Source organism: Diadema setosum, chromosome 10 (assembly GCF_964275005.1).
Source record: "Diadema setosum chromosome 10, eeDiaSeto1, whole genome shotgun sequence".
Classification (NCBI taxonomy): Eukaryota; Metazoa; Echinodermata; class Echinoidea; order Diadematoida; family Diadematidae; genus Diadema; species Diadema setosum.
Genome location: NC_092694.1, coordinates 10,709,799 through 10,736,661, shown reverse-complemented (window position 1 = coordinate 10,736,661; position 26,863 = coordinate 10,709,799). Strand labels below are relative to the sequence as shown.

General features: G+C 37.4%; 2 protein-coding genes across 2 annotated transcripts in view; one reads left to right on the top strand and one right to left on the bottom strand.

The window, feature by feature from the left end:
• LOC140234334 (small ribosomal subunit protein eS7-like) overlaps positions 1–26,863 on the bottom strand; it is a 463,926-nt gene that overhangs the window by 49,086 nt on the left and 387,977 nt on the right. The window lies entirely within an intron of this gene.
• Positions 425–26,863, top strand: LOC140233740 (uncharacterized). Its single transcript, XM_072313840.1, has 11 exons — positions 425–491; positions 8,087–8,206; positions 8,333–8,470; positions 9,615–9,743; positions 16,466–16,582; positions 17,505–17,624; positions 18,682–18,798; positions 21,866–22,022; positions 22,330–22,529; positions 25,232–25,455; positions 26,631–26,863. The coding sequence occupies exons 1-11, from the start codon at positions 425–427 to the stop codon at positions 26,850–26,852; spliced, it is 1,611 nt and encodes a 536-aa protein (XP_072169941.1). The 3' UTR covers positions 26,853–26,863.

Sequence of the window (26,863 nt, the reverse complement as noted above, 5' to 3'; positions counted from 1 at the left end):
AAAGTTGCAAAATTAATATTACTGCTACAGATATAATCCTTATCGGTATCACCATCGTTCTTATTTTTATTGTTATCATAATTGTGAAAATGATGCTGTGATTATTAATCTTTTTAATCATAATTGATGATATTCTATTATATCGATATATTCCCAATAAAAAGGAATAGTTATCTGTGTTGTGTTCTGTTGCTTTATTGTGCCCCCCCCCCCCACACACACATGCACATATAATAATGCAACATATCCGTCCGAAGATCGGAATAGAATGATGATCAGTTCATTATATTTTGGTTCGAACGAGATCAGCTCGAATCCCAGAAATTTGAAAAATGCAGTAATAGTTCACCATACTTCGTCCAGTCACATATTCATGATAAACTTTTATTTGCAATTCACAGGTCGCCGACTGACCGAAGTGACAATGCAGTCGTGTGCTGTGATTTTTGTTCTTCTACTTCCTTCGGTTCTAGGTATTACGTATACACCAGGTGAGCCTTTTAAGTCCAGGCGTTTTGTGATGGTTTTCCTAACGTTTCCCGATCACGATTATAACTGTAAACGGAGAAAACGGTCGCAGGATTGCAAAGTATACGTCGCAACGGTCTGGATCTCGAGACTAGGGTACAGTCTGAAACCGAGAATGATTGAATCACAGTTTATACCAACGAGTTTTGTTTAATTTGAGATAGATAATCGCAGATCTAAAACTACAAACTATAAGACAGTGAATGGAAACTCAGTGATTTTAGGTGTTGTGTTTCTGATATTTACCAGCGAATTCCCCTCTTTTTTTTTTTTCTCTTAGAAATATAGGAAAATAATACATGATGAACGAAGATGCCAAATATAAATCTCGAGTTGTGCTTCACGTGGCAGTCCAAACCAATAGACTGGCTTGCGACCACGTGCGTAGTTTTATGCATCATGCCTCTTTAAAGGGAACCCAAACCCAAAGAGGAATGAGGATTGAGTGAAAGCAGCAGCATTAGTAGAACACATTAGTGAAAAATTGAGGAAAATGTGTTATAAAGAAAATTCCACAAAAGTTTCACTTTTCCAGCATAATGAAAGAGCACTTGACTAACCGCTTTCAGAAATTAGGGGGAATGAAATTAACATATGTCAGTATCAAGTTGATGGAATGTGTAATTTTTATGAAAAATGAATTTTTGTGGAATTCCCTTGATTGTTGTCCACACATACTTCATAACCTCTAATAGGTGGCGCTATTTCATCACATGGTTTGATACCGGCCATGTGTTGCTATGATAGGAAATGTAAAATACGCATCACCCATTATTTATCATCAGAGCGGCGAGGACTCTGCTAAATCCATTAGAATTTTGTTGTGTATTCCTATTTTTTCAAAGTAAAAAATGGTATTGGCCAACTTATCGCATCCTTTTAAGTTTATTAAGAAGAAAAGAAACATTGTAGCCAACACTCTTGCGTTCTGTGAACTATTATGTTATTTGAGTGTAAAGTTTATTTCCAAGTTCAACAATAACATTAAAAAAAGAAACTGACTGTGACTTGCCACAAGGCATTTCAATGATAATTCATTATGCAGTAACCACCCTACAGAATAGGTTCACCGACCTGACATATTATCCAATCTCAACTTGGAAGTGCTAATCTATGCTCATGCATTTGAACTGTTGTTTGTCCATATTCTATGCTGTTATGATATCTCTATAACATGACGAGCACCTGCTTACATTTAAATGTATACTTGTTTTGTCCGACTATTGTACTCGCCTGACATGCCTGAATTGGCCGCACAGCTCGCCAAGCCGACATACTTATTTCGAGTCAGATGTTATTTTGGCGCCCTTGTAGCGCTACCTTGTCATATTGTTTGTTAATAGTCACATATCCCTGATCATGTACATTAATGGTTGAATGAGTTTCCTTCAATAGCCATGCATTTTCTGATGTCAATACAACAGCGGTACAGACTCTGTCTGAACTATTTTTACACTGGTTCCGTTCCTTTTGACTTTCATTTTCCCATATTGTTGAACAAAAGTATACCAAAAGATGTATATATAATTTGATATCTTTTACAAACTCGTCATTAGAGTAAACGCCATGATTATGTATTATGTTACTCTTCTGCCGTTTGCTTCCGCCATTTGCTTCTGTGTATTTTAGCTTCGGAAGCCCACAGAGACACTCGATTTGTTCTTGTTATTGTGTTGTGTGTGTTGTATGTCACTCTCTGTTAATGCCTCTGTACATTCTCACTTACCTTATTATGCTTTTTCTCGTTTCACGTTCTTCTTCTCCGCAGCGATCTTCTGCTTATCGTGATTTTGACGTCGTTTATGCTTATAGATTACTCCAGTGTTTTGCCTCTTTCTGGCGACTGGTCATTTTCTTGTACCATCCCCTTATCTACGATATTCTAGTTTTGCTAAAATCGCAGACTTTTGTAATCTCGTCCTGTATCTTTAATTATGGCTAATTTTCTTAATGCTCCTTTTAATTCCGTATCGAATGATGATCTTTTTTTAATTGTTTAGGAACACCAGTTTAGACTCTGACCCTGTTAGCGGGCTAACCAACACACGACCCACCCCTTATGATGATTTTGTTACCGAAAGTCTGAATACAGCAGCTAGTGAATTGCCTCATGATTTTAGTAATGATCCCACTCAAAACATGTTGTGCAATTATATCACAGTGAATCAATACAAAGATATGATTCACAACTTCTCTGAGGATATACGTTTTCTTTATTACACTTAAATATATCGAGTTTGAATAAACATTTTGATGATTTAAAGTTTTTATTAGAATCTGATGAAAGTCAGTCGTTATCGGTTCTCGGATTAAGTGAGACATGGTTGACTTCCAATGCAGAAAATTCTTTTGCAATCGATGGTTACGGTTTATTTGTTAATAATAGGCCTGATAAGAATGGTGGGGGTGTTGCATTGTATATATCATGTTGCTTTGAAACTATTGTCCACGAAGGTATTTCTAGAATGGACAATGTTGTTGAATCTTTGTTCATAGAAATTCTCATCCCAGGATGTAGAAATCTTATGGAAGGCATTATATACAGACCTCCTAACTCAAACGCCAATGATTTTTTAACGTATTACTCAGATTTGGTAAATTCACATGTTTTCCGAAATAAGGATTGCTTTTTGCTCGGCGATTTTAATATTGATTTGCTAAAGTCTGAGCATGACAATGTCTCTAGTGATTTTATTCACACACTTCTATCCTCATCTTTTCTCCCGCTTATCTCCAAACCCACACGTATTACAGATCGTTCTGCCACCCTCATTGACAACTTTTTTTTTTGTAATATTTTACCCCTCCCCGATTCTTTCATAATTCTTTCAGATATGACTGATCATTTTCCAATAATGACTTATTTTACTCTTAAAACATCATCTAATATTAAACCTCCGTCATTTCCTTTGTTTAGTCGTAGAGTTTCACCCGGAAAGCTAGCTAGTTTTGATGTGGCTCTTGAGAATGCTGACTGGTCAGGAGTGTTTGGTAGCGATGATATCAATATATCTTTTCATAATTTTATGGAAATATTTAATCATCATTTAGATGATGTAATTCCAAAACAAAAAAATAGAACAGACTATAAAAAAACACCCAGGTTACCTTGGATCTCAAAATCAATCCTTCGTTCAATTAACAGGAAAAATCGTTTGTATTATAAATATAAGTTGGAAAATACTGAGCGATCGAAAAATAGATATACATCATACAAAAATAATTTGACAATGATTTTACGTTCTGAAAAGAAAAGATATTACTTCAAGCAATTCTCGAGATATAGGTTTGATATGAAAAATACTTGGAAAATTCTGAAACAGGCCATGAATGTTCCGAGTAAACACTCTGACATTGACAAAATTAAAGTGAATGATGAATTGATTAATGATTCTCTTCATATTGCAAATATTTTTAATTCCTATTTTTCAAAAATAGGTGAAAATTATGTTCAAACTATTCCTGCAACAGAAACTCATTTTACTGAATTTGTAGGTCAGTGCAACTCTGATTCCATATTTTTTACACCAACTAATAGATTTGAAATTATTGATATAGTTTCCTGTTTTGAGAACAAAAGAAGTTCTGGTTATGGTGAGATAGATAATTTCATACTTAAGGGTGTTATTTCCTCGATTGCTGATCCACTTGTTCATATATTTAATTTGTCAATCCTCAACGGTGTGTTTCCGGATAAAATGAAATTGGCTAAAGTAATACCAATATTTAAGAAAGGTGATAAACTTGAAATCAGTAATTATCGCCCAATTTCATTATTGTCTTCACTGTCCAAGGTTTTAGAAAAACTCATTTATAAGAGAATGAGCAATTTCTTGAAGGTACATGAAGTTTTTACGAACTATCAGTTTGGCTTTCGTGAGAAACATAGTACTTCGCATGCTCTTTTATATTTCGTTGATAGAGTAGTTCATGCCATTGATAATCATTCTCATTTAGTTAGTATTTTCTTGGACTTCTCCAAGGCCTTCGACACCATCAATCATGACATTTTACTTTATAAATTATCGCATTATGGAGTACGTGGGAAGGCCTTGGAGTGGTTCAAGAGTTACTTGTCCGATAGAAAACAATTTGTTACAATTAAAAACAATGATTCAGTTATCAGGGAAGTCAAATGTGGCTTCCCACAAGGAAGTCTTTTAGGGCCGTTATTGTTCATTATCTATATCAATGATTTTTGTCGTGTATCTGAGGATCTCTCTTTTATTCATTTTGCAGATGATACAAACGTATTTTTTGCCCATAATGATATTGATTTTCTTGTTCACAAAATTAACATTGAATTGAATAAAGTGACAAATTGGGTCAGAGCTAATAAGTTATCACTTAACGCTAAAAAACGAAATATATGATTTTCAGCAATACTGTTGATAGTTTAAACACAAATATAGTTTTAGATGATTCTCATCTACAAAGAGTATCAAATATTAAATTCTTGGGGGTCATTGTAGATGATAAACTTTCCTGGAAATCACATGTTGATAATATTTGTAATATAATATCGCGTAATACGGGTGTTATTAATAGAATGAAATTTCATATTCCACAAAAAACATTACTTATGTTATATTCGTCGTTAATATTGCCTCATTTTAATTATGGAGTTTTAGTATGGGGCAACACGCATCAGAATTTACTTGAAAGAGTGTCCCTCCTGCAAAAGAAAGCCCTCCGCATTATCTGCCATTCCCCTGTACGTTCTCATACAAACACGTTGTTTACCTCTAATAAGCTCTTAAAAATCAAAGATTTATTTTTGTATAATTTAGGCCAATTTATGTACAAGTATTGTAACAATTCGCTTCCATCTATTTTTAATTCCATGTTCCTAAAAAAACCAATCATTTCATGAATATCCCACTAGGCGTTCCAATGAATTTCATTTACCCCTCTTACGCACGATTCTTTCTAAAAATACACTTATTTATATCGGCCCAAATTATTGGAATTCTCTGAATCATGATATAAAAAACGCCCCATCCATACATTCTTTCAAGAGGAGACTGAAGTCCTTTTTATTGCAGTCGTATGACTTTGCAGGACACAACTAGCCATTTGGCATTCTTTCTCACATACAGACTTACTTTTTCCTCTTTCAAGAATAAATTGTAATCTTTTGGATGTCTGCTGGTATCTACGCTTTCGCCAAAAGAGTCAAAGACATGAATGTCTGTCTTATTCCTGTTCTCACGTCCCTTCATTTCCTTGCTTTTCTCCTTTCAGACGCTACAATCACTTTTTTTCCCTCCACAACCATTATCTGTTTCTCTTGATACGCTTCTGTCGAAGATCGCTGTCTCTGTTGTGCATTTTCGTTTGCTATTTTGTCTTCTATTTGTTCAGCGTTTCCATTCCGTTTTGTCCCGTACAGCCTTTTCTTCAGTAGTTGTTTTGCTGTTTAGTCTTGTTTCATGTTTGTTCGCGTCTGTTAGTCTTGTCCATCCCGTTTTGTCCCGTACAGCCTTTTCTCCAGCAGTTGTTTTGTTGTCTAGTCTTGTCCTATGTTGTTCACGTCTATGATAGTAAGTATATTTATCTGTGAATCTAGTTCTCAGTGGGCTTCCAGACTTCTTCCTCTTTTTTTCCTCTCCTTTTATATTTATGATGCTTCAATTAATCTTCCCATTGATGTTATTTTTACAGAGGGGCCCACATTCTACAAGCTCTGTCTTTTTAGTGGGTCTCTCCATTTTTCGCACTTTAAGCAAAGTTATACATGTACCTTATTTCGATCACTTCTGTTTTTTTTTTTTTACTACAATGTATAATTACTATAAGGTCCTCCTCAACTGTTTCACATTCTTTTCGATACATAATGTTCTGTTTACATTATTCTCTGTTGTCAAAAGAAGTGTAACTTATATGTTTTGTCGAAAAATGAAATAAACTTTGAATTGAAATTGATTGAATAGTGTCCTCATCCAGCGGTTACGACACCAAAACTTTACACAAATTCATAACTTTTGCATCGATTGCCCGATTTTCGTCAAACTTTCACTGATTATTATGTTCTACTAATGTTGTTGCTTTCACTCAATCCACATTTCTCTTTGGGTTTGGGTTTCCTTTTTAAGCAAAGGTTCTCCCGAATAATGCAACTAATGCATGCAAACTGGATTATAAACGTGATGGGAGAGGTTGCTCACTACTTTGGGGGGGGGGGGGGGGGGAGCATCGGTGGTTGGGACACATTATCGAAACAGTTCAATTTCGCTTATGCTTTTGCTTATTCTATTCTAATTTCAAATGCAGGGTGATAATTATATTTCATATTACATTGATTTCTTGTAATTATTGTATTTGAAAGAATTCATATGATATTGGAAATAAATTCAGATGGATTGAATAGGAATACATCCCGAGGACAAAGTTTACTCTTACAGGCTTTATGGACGCTCTGATATTTGACTTCCATCTTCCTAATCATCCATTGTTGTTGTTGTTTTAAAAAGAAAAAGAAAAGAAGAGAGGAAAAATTGGGGTCCTTATTAAAATATTGCCCCAGACAATATGGACATAAAATCAGACCTTAAAAGATCTTAAACAAATCAACATCGTTATTAGATAGGCCTATACAATAATTATGTCTCCAAGAGGGAACTCAAAATGAATGTCTCCACGAGGGAGCTCATAATGAATGTCTCCACGAGGAAGCTCAGAATTGATGTCTCCACGACGAAGCTCATAATGGATGTCTCCACGAGGAAGTTCATAATGGATGTCTCCAGGAGGAAGCTCTTAATAAATGTCTCCACGAGGGAGCTCTTAATGAATGTCTCCAGAGGGAACTCATAATGAATGTCTCCACGAGGAAGCTCATAATGGACGTCTCCACGAGGAAGCTCATAATGAATGTCTCCATGAGGGAACTCAAAATGAATGTCTCCACGAGGGAGCTCATAATAAATGTCTCCACAAGGGAGCTCGTAATAAATGTCTCCACGAGGGAGCTCTTAATGAATGTCTCCACAAGGGAGCTCATAATGAATGTCTCCACGAGGAATTCTAGCTCACAATGGATGTCTCCAAGAGGAAATTCATAACGGATGTCTCCACGAGGAAGCTCATAATAAATGTCTCCACGAGGGAGCTTGTGAATGTCTCCACAAGGGAGCTCATAACGAATGTCTCCACGAGGAAGCTGATAATGGATGTCTCCACGAGGGAGCCCATAATGAATGTCTCCACGAGGGAGCTCATAATAAATGTCTCCACGAGGGAGCTCATAATATGTCTCCACAAGGGAGCTCGTAATAAATGTCTCCATGAGGGAGTGCATAATAAATGTCTCCAAGAGGGAGCTCAAAATAAATGTCTCCATGATGGAGCTTACAATAAATGTCTTCATGAGGGAGCTCATAATAAATGTCTCCACAAGGGAGCTCATTAATAAATGTCTACACGAGGGAGCTCATAATGAATATCTCTAAGAGGGAACTCATTATAAAGGTCTCCATGAGGGAGCCCATATTGCTCCGTTGAGCGATGGTAAAATGGATGATGAGATAATAGAATACTTGCTTTCTTCTTTCAACAGGTACAGACACTTGTGAAGGACGATGTCTGGATCACTATGATCTCTACAACATCTGTCAGTGCACAGAGAACTGCGAACAGTTTGGTGACTGCTGTTTGGATTTCTACCTGCACTGCGTCGGTGAGGGCGTCTCTTTAATTTGACAACCTTTAACTACGAAAATAGGCGATTATGCATGATTGATATTCAACTTTTATTCCGTTTCCAGTTGCTCATTAGCTAAACTCTATTGATTCGTCCCCACAGAACCAGAAGTCCCCGCTGATTCCTGCCAGGGGCGGTGTGGCCAGTTCAGCTCCAGCAGTCCTTGTCAGTGCAACGATGGCTGTGTGACTTACGGGGACTGCTGCGAAGACTACGAAGAATTTTGTGGAGACGGTACAGGTATATACAACACATACACCTCAACTTTTTTATTTTTATATATATATATATATATTTTTTTTTTTAGTTTTTGTGACTCAATGATGATATCTTCTTCGATATTCGTTGGCCGAAATTCATGGAAGTTTAAAGTTTAAAATTGGTCTGTGGGCGGGCGACACATCGACAGACAGTTAGCATTATGGTTAGTTCAATAGTGTTAACGCTTGCTGACAAGCGCAATATAAGAGCACGCTTAGATTTGGGCTTATTAGTCTACGGACTTGATTGTTAACTATAAGTGAAAATTCTTCTTCATTTCTTCAGCAAATCACTGTGCCTCTGCTTTATCAACACGACTAAAGAGTTCGCGCAGTTAAAAAGAATGTAAAGTAACCCAAGGCAGAGCGTTATGAAGAATCCGAAAATGGCGTATAATTGCATGCATCCATTCGGGGGATATTTACTGAGGTAAAATCTCTAATGTATCAGACGCTTTATTTCTATGTGTGTATGTAGGTTATAATAGAGTTTTAGTCGTTCTTATGAAAGTGACGGTATCAATAACAATAATGACAATAATGACAATAATCCGAAAATAACATTTTCGGATTTACCAAACTTAAGAATAACAAACGTTTTTTTCAATTTTCAGATAAATAAACCTTCAGAATAACAAAGTCTTTTTTTCTTTATTTTGGATTTGCGAACCTTCGAAATAAAGAAACTTATTTCATATTTGGATCCACGAACCTTTGGAATAACGTACTGTAACCGTTTCAAAGCACCCCCGCTATTGCTTGCACCGTTGCCTTTGCAGTAGGTGGCTTCACTAGACCTGCTAAAGTCTTAACAATCGCTCTGAATTCGCTCTCTGACAGATCCCGATATAACAGTTATGTAGTTAATAATATGGTCATATGGCGCGTTCACCACGTAAACGCAAGGCAGATCGCGGAAGCCGAGGGAAATGATCTTGATAATACAGTGAGGATACAAATCTATTCTCCATACAATGACTAACATATCAAGTAATACGACTATAAACATTTCCACGGTGCATTTTACTGACCGTACCAATATCAATATTATTGTCATTATCACTAGATTTATTCTGACTGTCATCTCAATTTTTAATCATTGTAATCATGATAATTCTCTCCAGACCCTGATCTATCATGTAATGGAAGGTGTGGTAATGACTACAATCCGTCTGACCAGTGCCACTGCAACGACCAGTGCGAACAGTACAACAACTGCTGCAACGACTATGTCGATCTCTGCACCAGTGATGGTGAGTTATTTCGCCCCCCCCCCCCGATTTTCTGCTTCCCAGCTAACGTTTATTTAGTACAATGGTGATTAAAGGTGCACGTACTTGGGACCCAAGAGGGCGCTTTTACATGTACCCACACATGTGACGTGACCCACACACAGCCATGTATAAACAAAAGTTGGCCAACTCAGTTTCAGCTGGTCGCAGTGGCAAACAGTCGTATGTGATATAGGTAGGCCTATCTATGCTTACCGATAGTAATACAAATATGACATCATGCCGCCAGAGTGCTGCCCACTGGAGCAAAGTTGGCCAAACTCTATCGAGACGATAGATGACACTGTACCCAACAGCCTTGTTTTGAACGTCGGAATAAAACGAAATGTGAATACCAGGCCACTTCGTCTCTTGATTCGGCAGTTGTTCCTGGCTTGGTTCACCTACTACAAACAGATCCTTCAAACACCACAGTTCAGGGGCGGATCCAGAAATTCTGTTACGGGGGGGGGGGGGGGGGGGGCGCAACTAATATTTCTATTTCAATTTTTTTTTTCAATCATAGTTTATTTCCAATCAACGAAAATCCAAAAAAAAAAACCATAGTACAAAGTATACATGTGATGAAATATTGTTCAAACGTTTGCAAAAGATTCATGTAATATATATACGAGACAAGTTATAGAACAACATATAAATGTACAATATTTAGGAAAACACTGTATAAATACTTCGTGGGAGAGCGGAAAATGAATTCGATTATGGAAAATAGTGATCCACTAAAAAGCATAGCTTGTCGGACGTGGATCGCTAGACAAATAATGAGTAAATTATATACTATTCTATAACAATATACATGTAATTATTTTGAGATACACCAGTTGGGAAAAAAATATAGAATACCAATGCTAGTGCCCGGACACTGCTCACTGAACCACATGTACCGGGAAAATATGACAAGGACAACACGTTCGTACACGCATTCGATTACCCACACGTATACACTGTAAGACGCGAGACAGTACCGAGAGGAGAGAAGACGGTAACAATACAAGTCTACGAGGAACAAAAGACAGGAAAGGAAGAGGAGAGAAGAAAGAAGAGAAGTCTGCACACAGAACACGCCAAGTGCTGCGACATCAGGACAGGTGAAGGCTCAAGCATGAATCAAAACAATTTAAATCATCTAAGATTATAAGTAGAAAGTAAATATTTTCTGAGTTTGTATTTAAATGTAACAAATTTGGGGGAATCTTTTAAACTATTATCTAAGTTATTCCAAAGTCTGGGTCCGGTATAAAGAAATGTATTTTGGGCATGTGCGGTTCTCATTAGTGGAAGATGAAATTCGTCGGATCGTCGCGTGGGATAGTTATGAACATGACTATTTCAATGAAATGAATCATGGAATATTTTAGGTAAAAAGTTACTGTTGTAATTAAACATAAACTGGCCAAGTTGAAACACATACAAATCATTTACTTTTAATATTTTATGGTCAGAAAACAAAGCATCTGTATGTTCTCGGGTATGTAAATTAAAAACAATTCTAAGCGCTTTCTTTTGCAGTAAAAGAAGTTTATCAAGTAACATCTGATATGTATTACCCCAAGCAAGAATCCCGTAGTTTAAATAAGGTAGTATCAAACTAGAATAAAGAGTTAATAATGCAGATGAAGGAAGATAATATTTTAATCTATTCATTACGCCAATGTTACGTGATATAATTGTACATATGTTATCAATATGATTCCTCCATGAAAGCTCGTTATCGACGCAAACACCAAGAAATTTAAAGGAAGAAACTTCTTCTAAGGGAGTAGTATCAAATGTTATTTTGCCTGGGAGGCTATCTAAAGAATTACTAAAAAGCATAACTTTTGTTTTTTGAATATTTAATGACAATTTATTTGCGTATATCCATTGTATAACCTTTTCCAGTTCTTCGTTGACTGTTCTTATTAAAATGTTTGGGTCAGGGTGAGAAAAAAAAAAGGTTAGAGTCATCCGCGAATAATATGAATGATAGTTTCTCCGAGGATCTATGAAAATCATTAACATAAATAATGAATAACAATGGGCCTAATAAACTCCCTTGTGGAACACCAGATGCAATTGTTTTACTTTGAGAGTCAAAGCCGTTAACATATACAAATTGGGATCTTTCTGATAGGTAACTCGTGAACCACTCCAAGGCCTTTCCACGTATTCCATAATGAGACAGTTTGGCGAGAAGTATTCCGTGGTTAATCGTGTCAAAGGCCTTGGAGAAGTCCAAGAAGATACCTATTGTGTGTAAATGTGTGTCGAGTGCTTGTGTGACTTTGTCGATGAGGGCAAGTAGTGCGTGTGTTGTGCTGTGATTTTCCCTGAATCCAAATTGAAAGTTTGAGAATATGTCGCAGGTTTTAAAAAAACGTACTGTCCTGATATAAACTATTCTTTCAAGAATCTTAGAAATAGAAGATAATAGAGATATGGGTCTATAGTTATTGACATCATCCTTCTCCCCTTTCTTGTAAATAGGAATTACTTTCGCAATTTTCATGCTATTTGGCACATGGCCAGTTGTAAGTGATGAGTTGATAATGTGTACTAAGGGATCCACTATTTGAGGAATTATGTTTTTTATCAAATAGTTGTCAATTCCGTCATGGCCAGGACTTTTTCCTTCTTTCAAATTAGTAACAATCTTTATTATTTCTTCTTTATATGTTGGGTCAAAAAATATAGTTTTGGAGTTAGGTGTATCTAGAAAATCATTAAAAGATTTACTAGAAAGAGGAATATTTTGAGAAAGATTTTTTCCAATTGAAGAGAAAAAGTCATTGAAAATTTCCGCCATGCCAGCGGGGGTGTTGCTGGAGGCATTGCCCCACCGAATTTCAGAAATATTAGATGAATTGTTAGATGTATTCATAGCATTCTTTAATGTTTTCCATGTGTTTTTAATATCATTTTTGTATTTGCTCATCTGATTCACATAAAACATTTTCTTCTGCGTACGTAATAATTTGGTGAGTGTGTTTTTGTATGAAACATATTTTTTCTTATTTTTTTCAGTGGGATTACATCTATATTTATAAAACAAATTATTTTTCCTGTTTATAGATCGTAATATAGACTGGGTTATCCACGGGAGTCTTGGAATTTGCTTATATCTATTTTTTATATTACGCAGGGGAATATGGTTATCGATTTCGGAGGTAAGGGTAGATATGAAATAGTCATAAGACAAGTTGTCATCTGTAGTGTTGTATACAGAAGACCAGTCGATTTCTTTTAAACTGTTTTGAAGACTTATAAGATTATCTGCAGTAATCTTACGACGCTTATAATAATTATTTTGTTTATTCAGTTTAATTGGTACCTGAGCAAATATAGGAAAATGGTCAGTGATGTCTGAGAGGACGATACCAGACTCAGGAAGTGGAAAAACATTACAAAAAATGTTGTCTATGAGGGTAGCCGATTGGCTGGCGACACGGGTAGGCTTGGAGATTAATGGTAAAAACGAAGCAGACATTAATGTTTCTACAAATTCTTTTGAAGTGTTTTGGGAGTTACATTTCATGAGATCGATATTAAAATCGCCCATCAAAAATGTATCTTTATTAAGTATCATGGGATTTTGTACTAAATCCTGCAAAACAGTCAAAAAATCATTTAAATTCGAACGAGGGGGCCTGTAAATTACGCCAATTATAATATTTTTTCCATGTGGATTTATCAATTCAATAAAAAGGGATTCAAGTACATCGCTCATAACACTAATCTCCTCATGTATAATATATTTAAATTTTTTCGAGATGTACAAACCAACTCCACCACCAACTCTCTCGCTTCTATTTCTAAATACAAATTCGAATCCGGGTAAAGAAAATAAATGACTGATATCAGAGTTCAGCCATGTTTCTGTTAACCCTATGATGGAGCAAGATTTATGATCTGGGTTTTCTAAGAGTAAGCGCAACTTATCAAAATTTTTGTTGATACTGCGTATGTTAAAGTGAGCTAACAAAAATTTTTCACCAACTGTATTCGTGATCCGATTTTTATACTGATTTTCGGTCAAATAAACACACGATGGACTCTGGACTGGATCATTTGAGTCAAAGTTATATTCAAATTCTTGTGCTGAGGTATTGTATTTATCGGATATGTAATCTTCATATACACTGGAAATAATATTTACATGATCAGATTCAGAGTGCCTTACTGTGTTATAGAATTCATCACTATTCAAAGAATTAAAAGCAAAATTTGTTGCGTTAGCCATGGGTTAAAATATAAAACATTCGGGAATTAATAGCTGGCTTCCCGTCTGGTCCTAGCTCAGCAGCTACGTGGGGGTATGCAGACCTAAAAGAAGAAAGGAAACCGAAATGAGTACAGAGAAACATGAAACACACACAAAACAGGGAAACGAACATGAACACAGATGACACAGAATCAACATCGTTGCGGATGGTACACAAGGCCATGGCCTCGTGTACAATGCCTAACATGAACTTATTCAACAAGCAAGGACGTGTGCTACACGTACTAGGCAGTGGAGAGTGGAAGTGGACAGAGCTCCCACTGACAAGAAAAAAAAATGTAAACAATCAGCTATTTACCGATATACATTTGTTTGGCAGGAAAAGAAATCATCCATATCACTGAATTATTCTTCAAACATATCAAACATTTACATGTATATGCATATATAACTATCTCGCAATCAATAATCACTAAACACCTCCGGTCTCCTACCGGCGTCACAGAAATCCCAAAGGGGGGGGGGGGGGCAGTAGCCCATACTCATTTCATACGTTTCGGAAAGTACAACAATCTCTGCTTTGTAATTTCCCTCATGGAAAACAAGAGCAAAGAGACAAGCTAAGATACAGCTAACTGAGACGCAACTTGGTATATTAAAATTAACCTAGGGATAAATACCAGTCGGACACCTCATAAGAGGTGAGCACCCTCTGAAAGGGTGAAACTTTGCAGCCGCATGTGCAAAAGATTGAACTGAGCAACTTTGAATAGTAAGGCAACGACCAGCCAACCATAAATGAATAACAATGATGTGTTTTACGTAAGACTTCGTTGCCAAAAGATATACCGTATAAAATATGTTGGGCACGTTGACTCTCACTTTTCGAATAGATTTGTAAATGGCGCGAGTCATTGATTTGAGTTTTTCTATCGAGGCCAGGATGTTACGTACATAATGCCCCAAACGAAAACTGGCCTGTAGCACGTGATATGACAAAGATAAAAAATGTTTCGTGTCGACGACCGTGTGTTCGGAGTAGCAAAAGAATAATGTAATATAACAGCTAAAACCAGGAAGCTGGCCAAACAACTTGCTAGCTATCAAACAACAATGCTTTGTTACGTAATATTACGATGACACGTGTCCCCATTTGAGCACACAATAGTAATGTTACAATAAACGTGCCACTTCCGGGTTTCATTTCATTTTTTTCTTTTTCCTTTTTTGATTTGTTTTCAACGACAAATAAAGGGGGGGGGGGGGCGTGTGCCGATTGCGCGCGCTCCCTCTGGATCCGCCACTGCACTTTGCTTTGCTGGTTGCGTATCTTTATATCTACACGTCATACTGCTTTTATCGACAGTTGTCTAGCCTTACACCGTCGATCTCCTCAATGAAGATCCATGGAAGCAATTGCATCTTTAATCATACGGCAAACCATTCTTGAATTCCGCATCCGTGTACCTTTCATAGAGGTTATATGAGGCGAGCTAGAGTGTGATTCCCAATTAAAGGACAAATTCACCTTCATAAACATAAGGATTGAGAGAATGTAGCAATATTAGTAGAACACATCATTGAAAGTTTGAGGATAATCAGACAATCCCTTCAAAAGTTATGAATTTTTGAATTTTTTGTGCAGTAACCGCTGGATGAGAAGACTACTGCAGTGTATGAATAACTTAGATGTCACATGCGTACAACAATACAAGGAAAATATAAAGAGAATTTCACAAAATTCCATCTTTTGAGAAAAGTACACATTCCCCTGACTCGTTACCGACAAATGTTATGGGTAATATTATTCCCCCTGCCTTTAGAAAGAGGCAAGTCAAGTGCTCTTTTATTATGCGAAAAAAGTGAAAATATGTGGAATTTTCTTGTACATTTTCTTTTATGTTGTACGCATTATGACTCACAAGCTGTAGTAGTCTCCTCATCCAGCGGTTCAAACACAAAAATTTTAAAAATTCATAACTTTTGCATCGATTGTCCAATTTTCCTCAAACTTTCACTGATGTGTTCTACTAATATTGTTGCATTCTCTCAATCCTTATGTTTATGAAGGTGAACTTGTCCTTTAATTGGTATGACCAAGTAGATATCGGCCGTAACCAAAGTCTTTCAGGATTGGGGCGCAGAATTAAGGGTAGAGTGTTCTTGGTGTAATGGATGTCACGCTGGGGTGGGGAGGCACTAGTACTTAGAAAACTGCATTTTCTCGCGTTATTCATAAAACATCTAAGTGTCTTGTTCTACGTGATTTTCCTTCAGATAATGTCGATATTTTTGTCACACAAGATCTTTACAAACATACAAATAAATTGTCATCATGTATACAGACATAACAATGGTTGATGGTGAGTATTATGACTGATTAATCTGTCTTGCACTTCCTTTTGTAATTCTTAATTTCTTAAAAAGAAGTAATAGTGATAACAGCTTGAGATCTTACATTTTGGTTCATCCTCATCCCCAGACTTCTCCTGTAGAGGAAAATGTTTTGCCGATTACGATAGCAGCCTGGAGTGCCAATGCAACACTGTGTGCGGTGACTATGGCAACTGTTGCCCGGACTACGAGGCGGAATGTTTCAGTAAGTAAGCTTTCCCTTTCGCAGCGTCGTTTGCCCGACTCGTCTGGGAGGGTTCATTAAGATATTATAGACTATGGATACATTATTTTTTTTTTCAGGCTCACTTCTCCATTGAAGTCTATGTAAAGAGAATCAGTGAACAATTATTGTTAAATTTTTGTGTTTTATTAAAACAAAAAATCAAACAAAAGTTATATTTGATGATGATGATGATGATGATGAATCATCTTGTGATTGCATATGGAAATAAAAACATTATTGAAATATGAGACGGATCAGAATGAAACATTGATAATGACGATAATGACGGTGATTAAAAACAACGGTAGTAATAATAACAATACTCATCCGTTTCATCTTAAAGGGGATGGATAGTAACTAATCAGTGGGAATCAGTGGGAATGCTAGGGGATGATTGTTCCAATCCTTGTGGGATTCATTTAAGAGTACATTGTATAACTATTGTTGTGTGAAAATTATTTGCTTCAGACTGGTCTACGGAGTATTCACGTAATGTGCAGTTTAATGTTTCCAGGTTAGCATGCCTGTACAGTGACCGGGCAATCAGACTGCACATCCCCTTTAATCTTTGTCGCTATACGCGATCGTGAAATTACCCCAAGGTGGTTGATCGTAGTCGTATCATGGCACGAAATTTCAATCCGAGCAGTTCCGTTTGTGGTCACGTTTGACGTATAACTTATTCCTTCCAGTTCATTAGTGTCAAAATCAAATTAACTATAGCAACAATAACAACAAAGCCACCATTTTCTGCAGTATCTAGCAAACATAGTCAACAGAGCTCATTTAAACTTTACGGAACCTATTTCTGAGCAGCGGTTATGAGGCCTTTGTAATTTGGTGTTTAGATTCAAACTTCATCTAATCGTAACTATTTTGTTGTTGTTGTTCATTTAAACAGGTAATGCAACGTGTAAGGGGCGCTGTTCCGTGCCGATCGATTCCAATTGGTTCTGCGAGTGCGTGGATGGGTGTGACGTCACAGACACGTGCTGCGATGACTACACCGGAGAATGCGTTGGTAAGAGAAACGGGTCACAATTTGACGATTACAAATTTTTTCCCCTTTATTTTTTCTTTCATTCAGTTTTCTCGTTTACGTTAGACATACGTCGACTTTAATGACAAATCGTTTATTTTGTCGCTAATTCTGTTTCCCCCATGCATAGTAACGGTCATTGACAACTCAGTTGCCTAAGTTTTTCTCTCCATTCATGTGGGGATTAAAATGGCATTGTTTTGTGCCCTTTCTGCGTGGAATAGACACAACTGAAAAGGATTATATGCATGCAGGGAGGTGAGACTACATCTCCCTGGTATATGTACTTTCTCCACTCCTCCCCCTAAACCACAGTAACGTATTAGGTTCCATTATTAATGATAAAAGGCAGAAAACCATTTTCTTTTCAGAAAGGGCAAAAAACATTAGTTTCAGTCTAAATCAAATTAAAGTCATTGCTCCTACAAAAGGACACACCCAGGTACGCCCGTAATGTCGTTGACATTTTCTCCCTAAAATGACGTATTGATCACGTGTTGACGTTCTCACGTATTCGTACAACTATTTTCTCATAACGATGATTATCATATCAAATAGTAATGTATTCATCTTATCAAGGTATGTTTATTCACCCATAAACCTATTCTTATCTACACAATATCACCTAGTGTCTTCATTCATCAAGAAACAAGTATGTTAATTTACCAATCTATTCATATTATACACCTCATGTCATATTTGATTTCGAATCTTTCCATACCAAGAATTTTGAATTTGTATTATAAACCTATAGCTATCATGCTGCAAAGTACTCCTTTCCTGTTTTTTTTTTTATATTTTCTCTCCTTCTATCATAATCATCCTCAACTCTGAAACGTATTACACTAGTAAACCCAAGTCACGCTTTCAATAGCTTATGACGACCCACTCCTAAATGTATATGACATAATAAATGAAAATTCCGTGTACACACCATATATATGTATTTGTATAATGTATGCTTATGCAAAATTGTAAAATAAATAAGATAAAGAAAGTAGATCAAATCATATAACATTATTAATTCACTTGTTTTCAGGGACGTGTGACGGGCGATGTGATCTGGCCTATGACAGCAGTCAGATATGTCAGTGCAATGAAGACTGCTTGACGAAAGGCGACTGTTGTGCAGATTTCAGTGACGTGTGCAGAGGTGGTACGTTATGCTGGTTGTTTAATCATTTTTATGGCGTGTTATGAGACCTACCTACAGCCTTTCATCAAGACTTGAGGCTGAAAGTCTCTCAGCAAGACGTCTGTTGCGACACGGATTGTCGCCCCTACACGGATTGTCGCCTCCTGCTCGGGGCGACAATCCGTGACGGGCGTTGGCGGCACGGATTGTCGCCCCCTACACGGATTGTCGCCTGGCGACAATCCGTGTAGGGGGCTGGCAGCACGGATTGTCGCCCGCCCTCGAAGCACATTTTGCTGGGTAATATCGTTCTGGACATAATCATTGAAATACTAACACATAACTTACATGGCTACATCCATGCAAACATGCCATGTAAAAAGTCATGGTGAGGTTTCAAGGAAGTGTGTATGTGTTCGTGCACATGATAATTTAGTGTCCGTTTGTGCGTGCGTGTGTGTGTGTGTGTGTGTGTGATGGAAGAATGTGTTTATTATGTCAGTTTTTTTGCGTATGAGTTTTTTAGCTGCGCGTGGGGAGGGATAACTAGTAAGCTGTTGCTGGCATAAACGTTGTTATTGATTTTATCAGCAGCTTTGAATTTGATGAGTTTGTTTGGCAGATTTGTATGGATTATGAATTCGGAGTGGAGCTTGCGTGCGGGCAGATGCTGCTTTTCTGCATACGGTCCATTATGTCTTATTTATCAACATTGGGAAATCGTTTCATCAGGAAGGAATGTGGTATCGGTTCGGGTGTGCGTCGGTATGTGGGAAGGGGGTTACATTTCGTTATTGCAAAAGTTTGTTACTCTGAAGGCTCATTCGTCCGAAAGCTCATTATTCCGAAGGTTCGTTATTCCGAATTTCATTTTTGGATCAGCGAACCTCTAGGTATAGGGAATTGTGTGTTTCGGATATTAAAATGAAGCCTCGGAAAAAACGAAACTTCGGAATAACGGAACCTTCGTGTGTGTGTGTGTGTGTGTGTGTGTGTGTGTGTGTGTGTGTATGTATTTGGGTTGGTGAATGTGGGTGTGGGATGATTTAGGTTTTGTTTAATCAGGGGTTGGTGGGTTGGGGATTGGATTTGAAGAAGGATAGTTATAAATGGTATGACAGATGTTGGTAGGATTTAATATTTAGGATAGATGTAAGCCCTAGATTTGTTTCGGATGGGGAGGAGAGGGGGTGGTCGGGTTTTTTATGACTGATTTCATTCTAGATTCGTGTAATGTATTTGTGTGTGTGTTTTTTTTTTTTTAAATGTACAGGTATGCCCTTGTAAGTAAGAAGGTGTTACATGATCCAAACCAATGTATTCAAGGAATATAGGTTTGGTAGGGCCCTACATGTCAAAACTTTCTCGTGAAGAAATTGTTAGTAGGGTTGGTCTATAATCGAGTTATCTATGTTGAAGTGAGATTATTTGTGGTATAAATTGACAAATGGATTTGTTTCTGTTTCGAATTGCCATTTGTAACTTTTTTTTTCATGTTACACCCAGAATGAGTCGATTTATGAATGATTTGAATGAAATCAATGAATATCAAGGAAAAAAATGTTGAGTTGGTTTATTTGCATTATGAGGATTTGTTGGAGTGTTTGTTGGTGTTTGTTTGTATTACGTATGTATTAGCGGTGTGCAATGGCAGTTCGTTTGTGCTAAAATCAACTAACGATTGACAAATTTTTTACGGCGTGTGGAAATTATTCGCTCATGCATAAAGCATGCCAAACCTATTCTGGGACAAAGAATAGTGGTATGGACGTTCTAGTTTATAAGACTGATGGAAGAGAATGACTGCAGTGAAAAATGAACAAAGACAAATAACATTTGGGGAGGGTACCTCCGTCGTATGTATTTTCTCTCGGTCTCTCTCTCGCCTAGCCTGCCTCACCGCTGATATTGGTTCACACACCCATACTATTTTTAGATCAACGCTGGTGTGAATTTTTTAAACACGTGCTCATACACATTGAAGGCGTTTGTATTGCCACAGTAGCGCCGCTATATTCCACATACACACGTAAGCATACAGGCACACACACACGCACACACACCCACACACACACACACACATACGCATAACTTACCAGTCATACCCATCCCACCAAAGCTTAACACCCGAGGAACCACCCCGAGCCCGGGGCGACAATCTGTGACGGGGCGACAATCAGTGTCGCAACAATTTTTTTGCCAACACGGATTGTCGCCTTCGAGGTCAAAAACTGGGAACTGCACAAGCGTCACGGATTGTCGCCAGGCGACAATCCGTGTAGGGGGCGACAATCCGTGCCGCCAGCGCCCGTCACGGATTGTCGCCCCGAGCAGGAGGCGACAATCCGTGTAGGGGCGACAATCCGTGTCGCAACAACGTCCAATTTGTAGGCCACGAGTTTCCGTATATTTTAGTGCTCGACATTCATTTGCGAAAGAGACTTACGTGATTCCGGCATGGACCATGACTTCAATCCTCCGTTTATTCAATGACACTGCATGCCGTCGAGTACGGAATAGAATAATCCAAAGGACTTACATGTACGTAATTATGGTTGTTTTATTGATATAGTCGAATAACCATGTTACGCCTATAAAAAACAACTACGCCTATAAAAAAAGCGATGAATGGGGGAACTCGGGATTAAAGGCAATTTACCATTTGCAGATGAAACAAAAAACCAGCATTAGTGCTTCAAAATAGTTCTGAAATGTGAGTTAGGGATAGACACGACTACTGTAAAATTTTGAATCAGTAAAAACGATGTTTTAAGTATTAAATATACAAAATGTGAATGCTCTCAGACTAAACCGTCTACAGTTTCGGTTAGTTGAGAAAAATACAGATACCTCCTTATATTTTAGGCTTTATCAAGAAAAATGTTAATGATAGGATGTTTTGTGGTATAACAGACCTACACATATGCATTTGATGTCATATCATAAAAAAATTAAACCACTGTCAGACTGTTCCCAAAGGTAAACAGGACCTTTAAGGGTGACAACATAAAAAAGAAACCCAAGAGTATGTGCTAATTAAAATACAGATTAATACATTCTGTGACGGGCATCTCTCTTTTCATTTCAGGCACCGGCCCTCAACCTATTAGCAATGAAGACATCGCAAATCTGGCTGAAATGCTCTGGGCGAATGATGTCAATCGACTCATCAATGCCACCGATTACGTCATTAACAAGCAGAGCAAAACTGATGAAAACAGTGACGCTGATATATCTCAAGACCGGTAAGTGAACATATCACGGAAGCTCTCTCCCTCTTTCTTATCCTATGCATATCATGAATATACAAGTGTATAATGGATATATACGAGTGTATAATGGACTGACGGACGTACAAATATAAACTGAATTATGTATTACATTAATATTACTGGTATATAAAATACTAGTATGTGAAATGAGATGTGCAACGAGAAACTTTAACGAAATAATGTTTGTGATACACGTATCACTACCGAAAACGACAACTATATCGACCAATTCAGAGACTGACACTAAGATTTCACTGACCCCTTTTTTGTTCCTTGTTAGATTTTTCACGAGCCTTAACGAGTCGGCCTTGACTAGCCGTACGTTCACTACATTTATCGCTTTGCTCGACAACTACATTGCGACCACGAGGCAGGAGGAGATTTACACGCTCGAAGAGCTAGCGGAGATCGAGGACTTCTTAGATGCCGTCTTCGACTCTGACGTCATGAATATGACAACGCAGTTCCTCATCGATAAAGGTATGGAAGAAGGGACGTCGTGGTAATGTGGAAAAGGTACTCGACATCGATACTTCATCAGTATCTTGTTGATTATAAATAATGAAAAAAGTTTATTGATTAATGGAACAGTTAGCTTGCCATACGCTGAGACTTAATGCGCACTAAATGAACAAAAAGAACAAGGTACTTAAAACAAAAAGTTTGATACTCTTTTTAGCGATCACACAAGACATGCTACTGTGTCAATGTAAGCAGAATCCGCAACCGGCATGTCGTGATCATGAGAGCCTTCAGTAAACTCAATGATACCAAGGAGGTACTAGGCGAGGCTCGCCTAGTACCTCCTTGATGATACAAGCAATCACATGTGTTGTGTTCGTCAACACTCGCTTTCACTTCACAACCTGCGTTAATTTCACCAATGATTAGGTACAATGAAAGTTGAATACATGCACTGTCCAAAAACATATTGCATAATGATGAACATGCACTCGTGCACAGTATACGACCAAACTGTGTGTTTACTATGATTTCAAGATTCAAGATTCAATTTTTTTTTCACTTCCAACAAATAAGCAAAAAATTATACACATTGCATATGTACAGGATATTTGTAATACTTGCGGAATGTAATTTGACAAAGGACATATGAAAATGAGAAGTAGATGAAAAAATGCAATATTATATCTTTGTTAATATATACATAAAGCGTATAATACAAGTCAACTAAGGATGAGGATGGAAGTGGACGGTCCCACTAAGAAGCAGAGCTTGTACGATATGGGACCCTCAGAAAATACACAAGACAGCAATATAAAACATAATAAAACGAACCGATGTCAACTGACATCAAGATGATTGGGAAGGGGAAAAGAAAGAAAAGGAAAAAGGAGAAAAAAAGGGGAAAAAAGGGGGGGGGGAACTACAGCACGTGCCATCGTGGACGCAAGCAATCTGGATTCCATAATATGAAATAAGTGATGAAATACAAGCTGGATTGAATATAATGCAAAACATATTCTTATACATCATCATGTTGGTAAGAATGCAGGAGAAAGAGAGAATAGACACATCGATATATGCAGAACAGTGATAGGAACATAATAATAAGGGGGATTTATGTAAAAAAGGAATGACTTGACTGAGATGATAAAACGAAACTAACTCGGTTGGATGTTGTAAGATTTCGATAAAAAAAAAAGTTCAGAGATTGAGCTGTTGTAATATTGTTGTGAAGTGAATTCCAATACTTTGGCCCATCGTGGATGGATGTGTTTTGAGCCAACAAAGTTCTCAGAAATGGCAAATGGAAATCATTTGATCGCCTTGATGGATACTTGTGAACGGATTGATTTCTTTGAAACATTGTTTCGAATATTTTTGGAAGATTATTTTTGTTATAATTATACATAAATTGTCCTAAATCAAACAAATACAAATCATTGATTTTCAATATTTTATGCTCATAAAATAGTGGGTCAGTATGGGACAAAAATGCAATATGACATATGATACGGAGTGATTTCTTTTGCAATAAAAGTAATCTATCTAAAAATGTTTTATATGTATTTCCCCACGCAAGAATACCGTAATTTAAATATGGTAATATTAAGGATGAATATAATACAAGCAGGGACGACAAAAGAAAACAAAATTTAAGCTTATTAATTATACCAATAATACGTGAAATAATTTTACATATATCGTCAATATGAAATTTCCATGAATACTTATTGTCAACTGTTATTCCAAAAAATTTCACATGGGGAAACCTTTTCGAGTGAAGTATCATCTAAAACAATGGAACTGCCATTCACGTTTTTCATTTGCTCGTAGACATTTTGATAATCAAGGAACGCATTTACCATATTTGCCTATATTGATATATGGCATACAAGCTAATAATCATAATACGCTGAGGACATTTCTGTTGTGCTTAAAAAATATCATGATGTGCACTTAGGATCTATTGAAGCTTTTATAAAAAGAAGCAGGGGTACTACAATGATTTCATGACTGTGATAATTATCAGAATACTCGTACAATCTACAATGTGCAGAAATTGCATTGACCACGACCATGACGACCACAATAAAAGAGTAAAAACAGTGATCGCGAGAGAGAATGATAAAATCTAATACTCCTGCATTATGAAATAAGGTGCCTGTAGTGTTATCGTCATTGTCATTAAAGTCACTATCATCGAACCGGCTATAATCATCTTTATGATCAGTACCAACGACGCTTAACTAATCTTTGTCAGTACTATATAATTTCTTTATATGTCAGGGGCTTTAGGCAGTGTGTGCCAACCTCGTGGGGTTTTCTGTGCCAGTTGGCACAAGTATCACAATCCCATCATGGCCCGAATTCACGAAGGTGGTACAATGGAGCGTCAAGTGTCGCATGGCCTATTTCGTTACGAAATCCGTCATTCAGGTTCGTCGACGAAATGACGGATTTTGTAAAGAAATAGACCATGCGACACTTGGCACTCCATACAAATTGTCCTTGGTTTCAAACATGGTTTCAATTGTACCACCTTCGTAAATTCGGGCCATAAAGGCTTAGTAGCGATTAAAATGGCCATCATTGTTATAGTCATCATAATCATCGTTATTGTCGTAATTTTTTTTTTTTTTTTGAACCGCGAAATGATGCTACAGTTGTTGCTGCAATTAATCTAGCGTGCTATTAATAATGAATTATGTAACCCATAGGCTGGCACGACGATGAGGCGGGTTTCCGCGACTTCGTCAAGGAAGTGTGGTTTGGGAATTACAGTCGAAAGGAGAGCGACCCGTTCTTCGATTCGTCAGGTTTCGAGCACGTCTTTGTTGGCGAGACTCGTAGTGACGTCACGGGATTCCACAACTGGCTCCAGTTCTACTTCCAAGAGAAGGCTGGCGCCCTCAACTACTATGGTTATGTTGGCGAAGTTGAGGTAGGTTCTTTGTTCGTTGTGCAGTCCGGCCACCATTTGGCGATACTTTTTCTGATCCTCGAACAGACAAATGATTAAGAAAAAAAAAAAAACCCAACACATACTGTACACACAGAGAAAAAACAAACAAACAATAAACTTGTCATTATGAAAGGAAACCAGAAGCCAAAAGTACACGTGGATTGAGTGAAAGCAGCAATATTAGCAGAACACATCAGTGAACATTTAAAGGAGATGGCTAGTAACTGATCAGTGAGAATCATTGGGAATGCTGGGTCATAATTGTTCCAATCCTTGTGGGATTCATTTAAGAGTACATTGTATATCTATTGTGTGGAAATTATTTGCTTCAGAATGGTCTCATATTCAAGTAAAGTGCAGTTTAATGTTTCCAAGTTATAGCATGCCTGTACAGTGTCGGGGCGATGGTTAACGGGCCGTTAACCATCGCCCCGTCACTTTACAGGCATGTTAACCTGGAAACATTAAACTACACATCACTTGAATACAAGACCATTCTGAAGCAAATGACTTTCACACAACAATATTATAATGTACTCTTTAATGAATCCCACAATCATCCCCCAGCATTCCCACTGATTCCCACTAATCAGTTACTAGCCATCCCCTTTAAAGAAAATCGGACGATCCGTTTGAAAGTTATGAATTTCAAGTTTTGGTGCCGTCATCACTGGACAAGAAACAGTACTTCAGTTCCTGACGTCATTAAGGACAACAACAACAAACAAAGAAGAAAATATGAGGAGAATTCCACAAAATTATATTTTTCATGTAAAGTACTTTATTCCATCGCCTTGGTAGTGACATACGTTTAGGATAATATGATTTATTTGCTTTATGAAAGAAGTAAGTCAAGTACTCTTAATGCTAGAAAAGTGAAAATAATACTTAAATTATGTTAAATCTTAGAACGGAGAGTGTCACTTTGATATGTGCATACACGTAGTATATATGATTTATTTGCTTTATGAAAGAAGTAAGTCAAGCACTCTTAATGCTAGAAAAGTGAAAATAATACTTAAATTATGTTAAATCTTAGAACGGAGAGTGTCACTTTGATATGTGCATACACGTAGTAGAAGATCGGAGAATATCGATTTATTGACATGTGCACATTTTTCTGAACTTGTTTGTTTGTATTTAACCCAATGCAGCCTGACCAAATCGCCACAAAGTTTAATTGGAATGGTGTCATGAAAGACTACGGCTCCATTATCGTGGGAGCAAGCCCCGAGTTCGAGCTCGCCATGTTCAGTTTGTGCTTCCGGGTCAAACCGGGCAGGCAGTGCCCCTTCACTCTCGACGGCATGCCGACGCGGATACAGACCTACGTCATTCGCGACAAGTACATCGGAAGTGCCTATTTCGTAGTTTAGGGCCAGGGACA

Bases quoted from the DNA above. Each gene is read 5' to 3' on its own strand.
- LOC140233740 (XM_072313840.1), top strand. From the start codon at position 425: ATGCAGTCGTGTGCTGTGATTTTTGTTCTTCTACTTCCTTCGGTTCTA. The intron at 9,744-16,465 runs GTGAGTTATTTC...CCTCATCCCCAG, and splicing joins CGATCTCTGCACCAGTGATG to ACTTCTCCTGTAGAGGAAAA. The intron at 17,625-18,681 runs GTAAGAGAAACG...ACTTGTTTTCAG, and splicing joins CTACACCGGAGAATGCGTTG to GGACGTGTGACGGGCGATGT.